Here is a 15,458-nt window from a genome sequence, read left to right as displayed (position 1 = left end):
TATCAACATTTTGTTTTAGGCTGTTTTTGCAATTGCTGAACATTTTACATCAAGAATGTCCTAATTTTGAAACACTATGATAATGTCAAAATCTAGCAAAAATATGCAATATTTGCATTAGTTGCTTGCAAATTGTTGGGAATTTATACAATACTTGCAACTAAGGTCTGCAAAATTGATGAAGTAGTGCAATATTTTGCAACATTCACCCAAAATAGATTTTCCCAATTCACAATAAACATTGTTTATACTATTTTATTTGCTGGCATTTAAAATGTACAAAAAGGTACCTTTTCAAATTTAGTCACATAGTGACACAGATGATTGTCATGCTCACTATGCAATAATGGTGCAACTGGATATCAATTTAACCCCATGTAAGGCATTATAAGTACATAACTACAACAGAGTGTAACAATCATGTGATGTATACACTACAGTGACAAAGTAAATAGTTGAACTTTGTCATGTGTGTGGCACACTTAACACATAATGGCAGCATTTAGAGTTGCTAAGTAACCAATTGTCCTGTGAAACCAAAAATTTAAAAAGATAAACAAATTCTGTTCTAATTGTCATGTTTATGTTAACGTTGCTAAGCATGCACATTAAAGAAGCAGGTTATTGCTACAACAACAAAGAGTGTGATAGTTACGAATTGATCATAAGTTACTATAATAGCAAATCTGCTAAATTGTTGGTCAAAGTGTTGTAGCTACCTATTCTATTTTAGGTCATCATGCAGATGTCACATTATGTCTTGATTACCCTGGTAATTTTTCTAGTGTATTTAAAAGTGCTAGCTATGTACATATTGTATCGAGTAACTTCAGCATTGTAAAATACAAACCTCACCACACAATAGTACTATATAAAACAGTATAGTCTGTGATGTGGTCCATTGCGGACTGATATGTGTGTAACATACACACCATTATAACAGTGTATTGAGTTAACATACTATAATTGTACTCTTGCTGCCAACACTTAAAATGTCTAAATTGATACTTTGGCATGTAGCTAAACCATTTTTATATACATGAGATATACATGTGTGATCTAAATTTGATGTGTGTTTTCACGCATATTGCAGCTGTCTTGCAGTACATACACAGTATTACATGTATTAGTAACTATGAGGAGATTGATATCTGTAGACTTGTTTGTAAAAATGTAATTGTGAAGTCACGAATAATTGTATGTTCAGAGATATAACATTATGTTTCCTGCTACATATGGAAAATGCATATACATGTACTATGTAGACATGATGTACTTATTACTTCTGGTAACTGAGTATAGTATCATATTACTCAGTCTGGTTGCCACATGCAGGAAGTACTAACTCAATTAACTCTTCAGCAAATATTACCATAGTACCACATTGGATACAGCACTTTGGGGGAATTTCATAGACCACTTTTCAATATTCATTACCTAGCAACTATGGCTACTTGGTGTTTCTGCTATAATATTATAATATGGTCAAGTGTGGGTATATACAATAACTACAAACATGAATATCATTTTAAAGCCTTCAGGTAGCATGTAAGCTATATGTCTACACAGGAGCTTATGTACTTGAATTTATGTGCAGTGGGTCTGTACATCAATACACATATCAGCATGGTGTTGGTTTACTTCAGAAAGTGCCAGTAACTACTATGTCACAAAATAAGTTCTCAAGTGCTGCACAATAATATAGTTATTACAAAAAATTTTAAATTTCATCTGTCTGTGTGTATCATTCATTATCCTTTTGGTATATGAATTATACTATAGGTAAATCATCAAAGTCACTGAAGGCCTTGATAATAATGCGATGTAAATACCAGGCCCACTTAACCATGTATAGACATGCACATCTGACCTCATGATCAGTTGGGTACAATAATTCTTTATTGAAATTGTAGTGGTTCTAGAATTGATATAATCTCTCACCTAGGCATTAGAATGGTCAAGACATGCTGAAGTATCCATTGAACAGAATGTATGAATAATATCAAACTGTATAACTACATGTAGTCTTTTCATTCAGTTCCTGTTTAATTGATCTCGACAAATTGATATACAGCTATACATATGTAGCAATACATGAATGTGACTAGTTCCTACTAGCACAAGCACGTAGCAGATCAAAATCAACATTTTCTAGTGTCATGTAGTTTCTTGGGTGTATGTGAAGACAAATCAATATAATCACAGCTACATATATTGTGCATATCGGTCCATTCAAATAAAACAATAAAACTGAATATAGTTTAGTAGTTTAGTGTTAGTTACAATACCTCAATGCACAAACATGCAGATTGGACTTAACAGCACTACTGCATACACTTTTACAAGCATCAGACAGGTTCCGTATTAGATGTGACATGCCTATAAGTTGCAATTAACATGCTCACCAAGCTCTTTGATCATAGAGGATAGCTATATGCAGTTGACACAACAAATATATACTGAAATATGACTATAGGTATAGTTTAGCTTCTTTAGAAAGCAAAATTTCTTAAAGTAGTGAGTTTATTAATATGACTAAAGGTAGTTCTGTCATTTTTGATGTGACAGGTCACATCACATATATTTGGCCTGTCACCTCTGGGTAAATCTTTTCAACCTTAGTAGTTATCACTAATACATACTGAGGTTAAAAACTGAGTATGAGACCACAAAGTGATTTAGGAAGTTCAGAGTAACTTTTTAGGTGAGATAAGAGTAACGTTTGCATATTCCTGTAGTGCTGTTCTATACAATAATGTCTCTCTATGGCAATCATTCCAATATTAAGGAAGCTGAAGGCAATCATTTAATAGCAAGGACATCAATACGTGCATCATTTATAGTCAAATCCTTCTGATTTAATAACATATCTATATTGATAGGTTCATATTAATATTTATGATGTATATGCCAATACCTATCATGTGTTCATAAATATTTTATGTCATAACCATTTATGCTTTAGTTGGTTAGCTATATAATCCATTTAAAGAAACATTTGTATCTCAGTACTGTAGTACTTGGAATTCTGGTCATGGGTATGACAACAGTCAACACTAAGACAAAAATTGTCATGAATTAGACCTTACAAAGGTGTTGGAACCCTAATGTATATGTTTCTCTTCTGGTGTTTGTAGTATTGGTCCATCTGCTGTATACCATGATTTATAAATAAGTTGCTGGTTTACAGCAGTATTATTGGTGTTATCCAGGAATGCAGTATCATTTGACAATCACTGCTGGGATGGTGTTAAGAGAATTCCATTTAGTCCAGGGAAATTATACACCTGAAATGTAAATGCGAGTCCTTGAGGTATACGATACTAGCTACTCATCAAAAGACCAAATGATTAATAGCTTCTAATTTTTTTTATAATTAAAAGCTGATTTTAAGAAGTATAAAGATTCCTGTTTAGCTATCTAGTTACACCATCCTGTTGTAGCTATCTAGCTACACCATAAAAGAATTTTACAAGTTGCTGGGTAACTAGTAACCAATACCATTTAACATATACCCAGTTGCTAGGATGCATGCAGTCACTGACTATATAAAGAAGCAAGAAATTTTGCACAAGCACATAAATCTGAACTATAGTAGTTTGGTTTGCAAAGTGATTCAGTGAGCTACTCATCTAAAGAACATGTGCTGTTTGTAAGTGTGCAGATGCTAGTGTATTATATGTAGTTAGCTACAGTGTGACTGTATAAGATATTATAACAGTTACTAATGCTATCTCTTATTTGTATATAGGAAAATGACAAATACATTATTAACAGGAATACTTGTCCTTGTGTATGCCTTTAGTACAGCAGGTAAGTAAATGCACCAATATTAATGCATTTATGTACTTTGCATAATTATGTCGGTATGTTACAATGTATAGCATACTGCATCCATTTATATTAAGTATATAATATAAGGGTGCCAGATTCCTCAGTTTCGTGACTTGAGATTAATGGATAAATACCCTTTCTGATGCTTAGGTGCCTACATGCATGGTGATATCTCAAATAGTCACTCATAGTCCTAGTTAGAACTATCTATTTTACTGTCACAATCTAATAGTGCATCCTACTACAAGCATTGCTGTTTGTGAGTCTGCATGTCTTTCTCCTTTACATAATTGTAACGCAATTCTTCTATATATATATATATATATATAATTGCTCATTACAGAAGTATTCACAATATAGTATATACCACTTGCCTGTGAATATAATAATATTATTGCATGGTTATACTCTTTACAGAAGCATTCACAAAACCACTTGTCAATCTGAGGTGTGAAAGTGGTTCTGCAATGTCTGATCATCTTGTGAATGTAACATGGCAACCAACAAAAGATAAATCACCAGATGATATCATCTTCCGCCTTCAAAATTGCCAAGCTTCTATTAGTTGCTCCAATGGATACAGAAGAAATGTATGTGCTAACCATGTGTAATGAATGTTATTGCATTGTGATTCTACAGAGTGGATGTCCATACTTCGCCAGTACTGGCTTAAATGGTGGGTGGAAGTTTCTAGTTCCAGTCAGTGAGATGTCATGCTCTGTGACAGTTACTATTGTTGACTTTTATGATCCATTTTCAAGACCTCTGAGTGCCACAGAAAGTTGTACCTTTTCAAGTAAGCAATTGTGGTCTTTTTCACAGGTAACTATTTTATTATATCAAATTTCCTTAATACGAAGCTATTACCTATAAGCAAGAGTAAATAATGATAACCCATATCACAGTGAGATACTCTCTCTTCCATTATTTACTATTGCTATAAGTTATATAAGTGCAATCACACTCAAAATTCCCAGGTTCTATGTCATGATAGGTTGCTTATACATGCACAGTGTATTTGGCTCCGATGCTCAGCAAATAAAGAATCAGTACAGAATCAGGTAGAGGGTATCAGTTTTAATCCCCAAAGCACAATGATGCATACAACTAAAGTTACTTTCTACTGTAACATTGTTATACATCCCTGTAGCTATATGGGGAAGATATCAATTTCCTGTGCAGATCATGCACTCATTCAAAATGCATAGTATTGTAAGTCTCTTCTTAACAGAACGTACTTAATTGGACCTTATTACATGACCAAAAGTTCTTTACAGTATGAACACACACACACACATGCACACACACACACACACACACACAAACACACACACACACACACATATATTATGTGCACCGGTATTATATCTAAGAATCCTTATGATCATCTCTGTATATTATTCTTCTTTAGTTCCTGCTCCTAATGTAAGTGCAGCAGTCCTTGATGATCAGAAGATAGTGGGTAATCCACTGTCACTACAATGTAACACAACTACCGTGAGTGGCATACCCAGTAAAGTGCAGATAGAGTGGATGATAAATGACACAACAATTGTGAATGATGATAGGAGAAATGTGACCAACACTACTAATGACAATGGTTGCACTAGTACACTGCACTTTTCCTACCTTACTGAAGATGACAATGGCTTGTACACTTGTGTTGTAAAAATTCCAGGAACTAATCCAGAGACTGTATCACAATCAATAGAATTAAGAGACTTCAACAGTAAGTTAGGCCATATTTTGATGTGTGTTTATAATAGAGACCATTAGCTTGCAATCTATATAATTTTTACTATCATACTTGTCATGAAACTGCAAGCTTTGAAATGTATATGCATGTAGGGTAATCGTGTGATACATGTATTTTCCAAGAATAGTCCACAACAATTCTTACCATAGTTTCTTTGTGAAAGGTAGCTGTGTTACTGTATACGTTTCATCTTGTTATTGTCTTCAGTTCCCAGGCCTACAGTACATGTGACAGCTAAAGATCAGCCAGTCCATGTACTTGAATGCAATGCAACTACTGTGAGAGGTGTCACTAGCAGTGCGACTTTTGTATGGAAAAGCAATGACAATGAAATTGATAGAGATGATGTATCCGGAACTCCTATGGACAACTTAATGGTGTTCACACATATTCATAATAATACACTTCAGGAAGTACTTAATAGTACTAGTACTAGTACTGTGTACAAGTGTTATGTTGAGATCAACACAAAGTCTAAAGTAAATGCTACTGGTGAAATAGTTATTAGTAAGTCTTTTGATAGATGCATTAAGTTTAAAGCTATAATACTGTATATTTACTGTATATCACTCACTATGGTTTACAATTTACATGTACCTTTGTAAACCATTTTCAGATATGATGTCCACTAAAAGTCCCATCACATCATCCATGGACAATAACACATCAACAAATGACAGTACAATAGCCAGCAATTCATCAATGACATCACCATTTTGTACTACACCAGATGACAAAAAACCACTACCTGGTATGCATTTACTATCATTTAACACATCTGTTCTATTATATTTAAACAGGAATATTCAAGGACCCACCAATTGTAAATATAACCTGTACATCACAATATATTAATGTGACATGGATCCCAATGGAATGCTATAGACCTACGGAAGTGATAAATCGTTTGCAAAACTGTCATGCCTCCATTAAATTTGGCAGTGGAAAACGGATAAGAGTATGTAGCTACTAATAAATTGTATGACTTGTATTATTTCTATACTTCTACAGAGTGGGTGCCCATATTTCTCACGTACTGGTTTAAACGGTGGATGGCAGTGGAAATTAGAGCAACCTGTAGCTGAAACATCATGCACTGTGGAGGTTACATTTGTGGACTTCTATGACCCATTTTCATCCTCTCTCACACAAACAGTATTTTGCGAGATTCCACGTAAGCATTCTATGTAAATGTACAGTCATTTGTGTGTGTCTGTAGAGTGGAACCTACATGTCTAATCAAGTCACTACATATTGAGGTCATCTGTTTACACTACAGATACTGGTATCTCAAATGTGTTATTTGTGTACAAAGTGACCTATCTATTTACTTAATAAGGGGAATGATTGGCTTGAAGGTGGCCGGAATAGACAGACTTGACTATACATGGATACATTTATCCACTATACATACTGTGCACATTGCAGAGAAATTGCTAGTAAGAATTGTTCAATTTATCTATGGATCATAATAATTACGCATAGGCGTTAAGTGATCTTCTAAGATTCTCATCAAGTCCTAAGTACAACATGCAGACTCTACTCAATGCATTCACTGATTTAACCAACACAACCATCTACTTAAGGTTACTGGTTATACATAACAGATTTATTCATATGTCTTTGCATGTGAAGTTACTAATTTGATCAAGTGATAGATTTATGGACTAACTGACCAGTACAGCAGCCCTACCAGTTCAGTACATTTGTTTGCATGTATTCTGCGAACTGTGACCTAAACAACTTGTTAAGCATTTCTGTAACTTATTATTAATAGCAAAGACTAGCTTTGTATATATTTACACCCAATGTGTGTAGTAGTATTGGCTAAATTAGATGTTGCTAGGTTATAGAATCTATATGCAATGACAGGTTGCATCAAATTTAACAACCCTACATTTGGAGAATTGGCAATTATTATACATTCTTGCCTCCCTTTCATATGCAGCTATATTAGGATGTAAATAGAAATACATGTGGTTATTAATAATCACTATACTGCTCACATTGTTTCTTCCAGGTAAGATTGCAGATATGAAAAGAAGTGTTCTGATAAAGAATGTGCTAGTGAATTATTAAACACTTTGACTCTTCCAAATGTGTTGTACACAAATATAAAATTAATGGAGTACAGCTTATGAATTTTCTATAAAGGATTTTATTTATTTATTTATTTATGTATTTGTGTACTAGTTTGAGGATGCGTACATTGGCTACACACATATTTTCGCAGTGCAGTTTTATAGTACACAAATGTTGTTCTCAGCAATATAAGGCCTTTATCATCAAAATTTTGGGACCACCACACTATAAATTCAGACAGCAAATCATGGCAGGGAATGCTACTAGAGAATCTATTGTGACATGATTAAACATTTAAAAAATGATAACTTCATGTACTTATACTGCTATGTAATCCACTAGGAAATGACACTTGGCAACATGCATTACATTTATCCTCTCCATCCACCACAAATTCATGGAAAGTCATTTTTCTTTGTACAATCTATGATTGGAACTGCAATCTCCCTACTAGAAATATTGAATCATATTCCCTGGTTCCCTGGAAAAATCAGCATAAGCTGCTGCCTGTGCAATAAATTGTCAACATTAAGTGTAATATAATTACACACTTTAACTGTTTACTCAAGCTCACCAGATAACAAACTTGTCATTGGTGTGCCTCCTTAGAAAACTCTCCTGAGACATCTGACATACCTAAATTACATTACAAAACCAAAAATTTAGTAGTTAACAAACAATGATCCAGACATTATTCACTGTTACTTTAATGACCATGAAGCTTATAACACTAATAATATAGTAAAAGGCTGTACTGGATGATAACTAACTTTTGCATATTACGTTAGTATGTATACTGATCTCAGATCTATTCCAAATACACCACATACAGTACATATGTATTATATCATAACTGCTGTAACAATACAAGCATATGAATAGACAGAATCACTTCAATGTTCCCATGTAAGATTGCATGCATTTGAGGTGCTATTCAAGCGAATCCACAAATGTATAGGTTAAATTAATTAATGCTATCTATATAATTTTAATAAACTATACTCTTCAAAATTCACATGCTGCTATGTAGTGAGAATGATGGTATGGAGTGAGAATGATGATCAGAGTAAAGTTAGTCATTATTACACCTTCAATAAAACCTTATGGTCATCATCGCAACCATTCGCAATAGTTGCCATAACCAATTAATAGCATTTCTAGGAGAAAACAAACTAGTAGCCAATAATGTTCTGCATGATACCATCGATCAAATGTTTCAATATCATGTAATGCTTCAAACTTTTATGATACTGTATAATAATTATAATGCTGTTGCTCTGCAACACATCGAATCACTATGTTAAACTGTGTAACAAATAGGGTATGTGAAAGTGCATGTCCTGGTCACAATGATATTATTGTATTGCTTAGAAGTTTATTACAAGTTCAATGTGTGCAAATTTAATTTTAAAAAGAAATTGAGTTCTATATTATGTGGCTCTTTTGAAAACTTCCTAGACTACATGTTGCCACTAATGTTCAAGTTATCACACTGGTTGGTATATTTCTTGCATTGCAATAATTATATAGTCAATGAGATTCTAAATCCATGCTCTAATTTTTGACAATTGTGTATTATTATTATACTATTTTGTTTGCTGGTATGTAAAATGTACAAAAAGACAAATTCAGTCACATATTGACACAAATGATTTTCATGCTCACCATGAAATAATGTTGCAACTGGATATCAATTTAACACTATGTAAGGAATTGTAAGTATATAACTACAACAGAGTGTAACAATCATGTGATGTATACACTACAGTGATAAAGTAAATAGTTGAACTTTGTCATGTATGTGGTACGCTTAACACATAATGGCAGCATTTAGAGCTGCTAAGTAACCAATTGTCCTGTGCAACCAAAAATTTAAAAAGATAAGGTTATAATTGTCATGTTTATGTTAATGTTGCTAAGCATGCACATTAAAGAAACTTATAGAAATTGATCATAAGTTACTATAATAGCAAATCTGCTAAATTGTTGGTCAAAGTGTTGTAGCTACCTATTCTGTTTTAGGTCATCATGCAGATGTCACATTATGTTTTAATTCCCCTGACAATTTTTCTATTGTATTTAAAAGTGCTAGCTATGTATGCATTGTATCAAGTAACTTCAGCATTGTAAAATACAAACCTCACCACACAATAGTACTATATACAACAGTATAGTCTGTGATGTGGAGTCCATTGTGGACTGATATGTGTGTGACATGCATACCATAACAGTGCATTGAGTTAACGTTTAAAATGTCAAAATTGATACTTTGGCATGTAAACCATTTTTGTATATATATATATATATACATGAGATAGGCATGTCTTGTAATAATACAGTTGGTCACATACACACTAGTATTGCATAATGTATTAGTAACTATGGGGAGATTGATATCTGTAGACTTGTTGTAAAAGTTAGATTCTGAAGTCATGAACAATTGCATGTTCAGAGATAAAACATTATGTTTCCTGCTATGGACATACATGTATTCTGTAGCAACTTTATGCATGATGCACACAAGGTTACTCTTGGTAACACAAGAGGTTTTTACAGTATAGTGCATATTACACTCAGTCTGGTTGCCACCTGTAGGAAGTACTAGCTCAATTAATTCTTCAGCACATGATCTCAGCAGGTTAAGTTGTTGCGAATGGTCAGTATTCTGGGTGGCTGGCTGCCTGTTGCCTCTGGAGTCCCTCAGGGCCTCATTTTGGATCCATTGCTGTTTGTCTTATACATTGATGATGTTAGGCATGTTGTTAAACATCATCTATTCAAATTTCTGTTGGTGTCATTTCACTTAATGATTTGTTAGTTATGTGTTTTTAATGTTGCCTCAGGTGGTAGCTCACACTAAACCCTAAGAAGTGTGAGGCTATTATTATCGGTGTTCCTCCATCAACTTTGATTATTACATTGGATCCCATCCAGTTGTGTGGTCTCATAAGATGAAGTATCTTATCATTATCAACTCAAAACTTAAGTAGAATGACCACTGTCAATATGTAGCCCAGCAAAACCAACCCAAATCATATATTATGTTTAGTACAATGTCTATGTTCACAAGTTGCTAAGATTGGTGTTTACAGAAAGCTTTAGAGACTATAATACTTCAGCATGATTAATGAACCAAAATGTGATGCAAGATATATGCAGTTCTGCAGCAGGTGCTCATATGTCTTCATGCATAAGATAAATAGATGCACACTTGTAATTACAACTGACATTGCACAGAAAACATACATGCTGGTACACATTTATACTGAACGTATATTCCAGGATAAAATTTTAATATAGATAGGCTTGTTAGTAACATGACACTTCGCTATAAAATTATGTACACTGTTAAAGAGCTAGCTGTGCATATCATAGCACCTATGATATTATGGTAGCACCTAAATGCTAATTTTTGATTGCTTCAGTCAAAATTTAGCACCTCTTAAGTGCTACCATGCATGACATTTCTGAGATTTAGCTATGTACATTAATTCAGAAGTATATAATCATTTAACCCACATTTGTGATTATAATGAGATTTAATATTAGCATATACTTGTATATATACGTGTTACTAAGCATTTATGTATAAGCCTAACAACAGTAACCATATAAGATGTAAATGATGAATGGAAAGTTATACAACACAACTTGTTCAGATAATGAAGTATTTCTAAGGTGAAACCCCAACCTCTACATCTTGTGTCACACCAGTAACCTGCACATATTATGTGAAGCTTAAAATGGTGAAAACCTAAACTTTCATGTTGGGTTTTTATATGTATATAAGTTCCTGCAACAGTGCACATACCATTTGCAAATGTGTGGAGTATCAGAAAGGTAAACACGAAACCACAGAATAGTGCATAAAGTGTAGTAATAATAATAATGAGTCATGATATGTACATGACATGCTATAGTGTTGCAATTTATATTTTAAATATTAAAGTTTAATGTATGAGTATAATACTGAATTTTTAAGGGATGTATTCTGAGTTTGCTCTATGTTCTCAGGGCACACACTGAAGTTAAATTTTACCAACTACTGAAAGCTTTACAAACATTATGTACATGAGTTCAAACAGGGGCGTAGCCAGGATTTTTTGAAGGGGGGTTCCAGCACCAGCATTGAGTTACTAGAAGCAGGGGTCTGGGGGCACAGCCCCCAGCCGCTGAGAGACTTTCAATATTTTAATAAATCAAAACTCAGCAAATCGCTATATTTTATGCAAAAAGTACATTAATTATGATGCATTAAGTGGCCCTGGGATGAAGGTACTGTAGTACTAGATAAAGTCACCTAGTGGAAGCAGACAGCATAACACATAGAGACACATATAGCTAGTAATCTGTAAGTGATGGTTATATCTCACTGTGGTATAGGAGCCATGAATCCACTGATACAAATGACGATCAAACAATATAACTATACAAATATGCATAGCATGAATTCATTTTGCATAACACAAGTGATAAATTACTGGAGCTCTATATCTTTAAACACTGCATACCAAAGCTATAGCAGTATAAGGTCATGCTAAGTTTTGCATTTAATGTTGGAATGTCTGAAAAACTTCATATGGACATGGATATTTACATGCATGTTCTATTAGAGTATACCTGACTGCTCTATTAGAGTATATCGATCTTTTAAACAAGTTTTGAAGAGGGCTCATGTTACCTCTGTAAATCCTTCCCTGAGAGATGAATGTAAGTTTTATCAATTGTTGTGCTGTGCCATTACACTATATTGCTCACTCATTTTGTCCTGCCACACTAAATGGTGTGTTAGGATCCTGCTTGCAGAAGTCTAAATCTTACAGGGGGGTTCCTGAACCCCCCGGAACCCCCCCTCCCTACGCCCCTGTCAAAACTCGGGTCACTGGTAAAATAGTTACATTCTATAATGTTACTAAAATTGGTGATGGTAATGAAGAGAAGGTAACTCATGAAGGTATGCCATATTTCTGTATGCCAGAGAAGGTATGCCAGAGAAGGTATGCCAGAGAAGGTATGCCAGAGAAGGTATGCCGTATTTCTGTCATAGTATGGTTAGCTGGCTAGATGCCAATAAAAAGGCCTAGGACTGAAAAAGATGTTCTCTTTAATATAATTATGCTACATGGTATATGTTATATAGCTGCTTATAGAAATCTATTAGTGTGTGCATGCATTTGTGCTGCTACATGCCATGAAGTGTTTGATTGAATTCTCAATTTCCTTTCAAGGTAGAATGATTATTATTTGTGGATGTAAAAACATGATCTGCTCATCCATATACAATATGTATTATAAGCAGCAGTGTATGGTCTGCACTTGTTATTACTAAGAACTACAAAGTAGCAGGATGTTCATTGGTGTGTTATTCTTAGTGTGCCTCCTTTCAGGCATTGTAGCATATTCTGCTCCTATACTTAAGGAGTTATATTCAGCACATCTGTGTCTGTACAATCATGTAGAAAGTGATGTCACTATATCTGTAATATGAGTTTTAAAAAATGGTAGAAGATTTTCTTTTCTAAGTTAATTTCTACAGTGCTACTGATAACTGATAATATACTTTAAATTGTTTTGTTAACTCATTCGAAGAGTTATGAGCCCATGCATCATCATCTGAGCTAGCATTGATGCATCCAAGTTCATGCAAGACAGTTAATTACCCCTGCATGGTTAAATAATTCACTGATCTTGAATGAGCAAATTTAGTTCCACAAAAGGTTGAGACCCTCTGGACAGCTCTAATAGAGTATTCACATGTACCTTCCCCCACTAATTCAAGCTGTGTGCCTTTCACAGCATCATAGCATTGCTAAATATCATTCCTAGGGTCTAGTTCATGTCACTATTAGAATTAGTATGCACTGCATAGTACATACTTCAAACACCACATACACGTAGTACATACTTCAAGTATGCATCACATTATATACATAGTGAAAATCATGACTAATCTTGTAGGTATATCTAGTCAATCATCACATGATTTTGATAAGTAGTTTATCACCATGACTATGTACCTTAACACCTTAACACATACCATAATTCATTAATGCAATTATCACATAATAACATCTTATCCCATAAAAATATTTCTAAAGAGAAAAGATTGACGAATCCAACTATTGGCATGGGTTCGTGATTTGAGGTGAAATTAGCAATGCTACTGTACTACTACTTAATGATTATGTTCATATGAGCTGCTGATGAATAAATTACAATAGAACATCTTTGGCAGCATAAAATCGTATACATATGAGAAGGGATATGTTATGCACATTTTAGTTACTAACTTTAACAATTGATAAATTCAGAATGGAGAGGGCTATTGAAAGGGAGTAGATCATGTAGCAGGGGTGGATCCAGGGGGGCCAGTGCCCCCCCCCCCCCCCCCCCCCCTTCTTCATGATTGTTTTATATAGTGTTGCTCATTGAACATATAGGTATAGGCAGGCACCTTATAGACATAATTCAAATATTTTTTATGCAGTTTATGACCATGTGTAATATACTATTAAATGTGTCTGTAGCAAATTTTTACCCATATTGACATAGCACAAGGGGAACTAGGTGGGATAGAGTGCCCTCTACGTTAAGAAATCGAGATACTCTTGGACTAATAGAAAAGTCATTTTCTCTAATAAAGCAGTCAAGAGTAACATAATTATAGAACACTGTTTGTCATTTTAAACAACTAAAGCACCTATTCTAAATCGAGTTAATGACTCTATCCACACCCTAGTAGCTATAGAAATTCTCTGGAGATGCAGCTGCACACCAAATGCCAGGATTATCTATATGCTAAAAAATTTTTGTGATGCTTTATGCAGGGGACCTTATGCTAATTCTAAGAATTTCAACTTTAATTCAGCACAAAAATCATTCTCAAAGTCAAATTTTCAAAATTGCTTTATAGACTTTATAGCTACTACAGCTCAGTAGTATTCATGCTTCCACTAGCATTGAATTTTCATAAGCATTTACAAATTTTAGCCAAAATTATCTCACAATTTTAAGTTTTCAAAATTTCATTAGCGAGCAGTTTAAACTAATTCTGCATGATTTTTAACTCAGTGTCTTCCAGTGTTTGAACTATCAACAAATTTTAGTCAAAATTGTCACCAAATTCAATCTTAGAATGTTAATTTTTCAAATTTTCCTTAGGGAGCAGTCCAGGCCTTTACATGCACTAATCCTAATTTTTAGCTCAGTAGCTTCCAGTGTTTGAACTATTAACAAATTTCAGTCAAAATTATTGCCACTAAATTTAATTTCAGAATGTTAAATTTTTAAAATTTCCTTAGGGAGCAGTCTATAGGCCTTTACACCAACTCTGGTTTTTTTAACTCAATATCTTCCAGTGTTTGAACTATAACAAATTTCAGTCAAAATTGTCACTAAATTCAATCTCAGAACATCAAATTTCCTGGGGGGAGAGGGGTATGCCCCCAGACCCCCTAGAAAGCTCATGCTTAGCATTTCACGGAGTGTGCTTTGCACACTGTGGAGTGACTTCTACCTGTGTGCCCTCCCTTCCCTTCCTTGCAAAATCCTGGATCTGCACCTATTCAGTATGCAAACAGGTAACAGACTGTAACTGATATCTATAATTCAAAGTTAGTGAGTTTAGTTGGTATACATGTCTGAAATCATTTCTTGGAAAAACAGTGAAGGCGTTGATTGAAAAAAAATCTGTGCATGTGTTTAATTAAAATTATAATAATTGATTATAGGTCAGAGCCTGCTGCAATTGTAAGTGAGAATTTTGATTAATGTATAGACGAGTATA

General features: G+C 34.1%; 1 protein-coding gene across 2 annotated transcripts; it reads left to right on the top strand.

Annotated features, from left to right (window-relative positions):
* Window positions 1-3,577: 3,577 nt before the first annotated feature.
* On the top strand, window positions 3,578-7,763 carry LOC136268939 (uncharacterized). 2 transcript variants are annotated; one of them, XM_066064414.1, is made up of 10 exons: window positions 3,578-3,652; window positions 3,752-3,813; window positions 4,252-4,424; window positions 4,474-4,630; window positions 5,246-5,563; window positions 5,798-6,097; window positions 6,207-6,341; window positions 6,391-6,548; window positions 6,602-6,764; window positions 7,611-7,763. In XM_066064414.1, the coding sequence occupies exons 1-10, from the start codon at window positions 3,642-3,644 to the stop codon at window positions 7,667-7,669; spliced, it is 1,536 nt and encodes a 511-aa protein (XP_065920486.1). In that variant the 5' UTR covers window positions 3,578-3,641; the 3' UTR covers window positions 7,670-7,763. The 2 variants fall into 2 exon arrangements, with proteins under 2 accessions (XP_065920486.1, XP_065920487.1); XM_066064415.1 differs by having other exon boundaries at window positions 6,602-6,783.
* Window positions 7,764-15,458: the final 7,695 nt, after the last annotated feature.

Source organism: Dysidea avara, chromosome 10, assembly GCF_963678975.1.
Source record: "Dysidea avara chromosome 10, odDysAvar1.4, whole genome shotgun sequence".
NCBI classification, from domain to species: Eukaryota; Metazoa; Porifera; class Demospongiae; order Dictyoceratida; family Dysideidae; genus Dysidea; species Dysidea avara.
This window is presented reverse-complemented; position numbering and strand designations above follow the sequence as displayed.

Bases quoted from the DNA above. Each gene is read 5' to 3' on its own strand.
- LOC136268939 (XM_066064414.1), top strand. The intron at 3,814-4,251 runs GTAAGTAAATGC...TACTCTTTACAG, and splicing joins GTATGCCTTTAGTACAGCAG to AAGCATTCACAAAACCACTT. The intron at 5,564-5,797 runs GTAAGTTAGGCC...TATTGTCTTCAG, and splicing joins AGAATTAAGAGACTTCAACA to TTCCCAGGCCTACAGTACAT.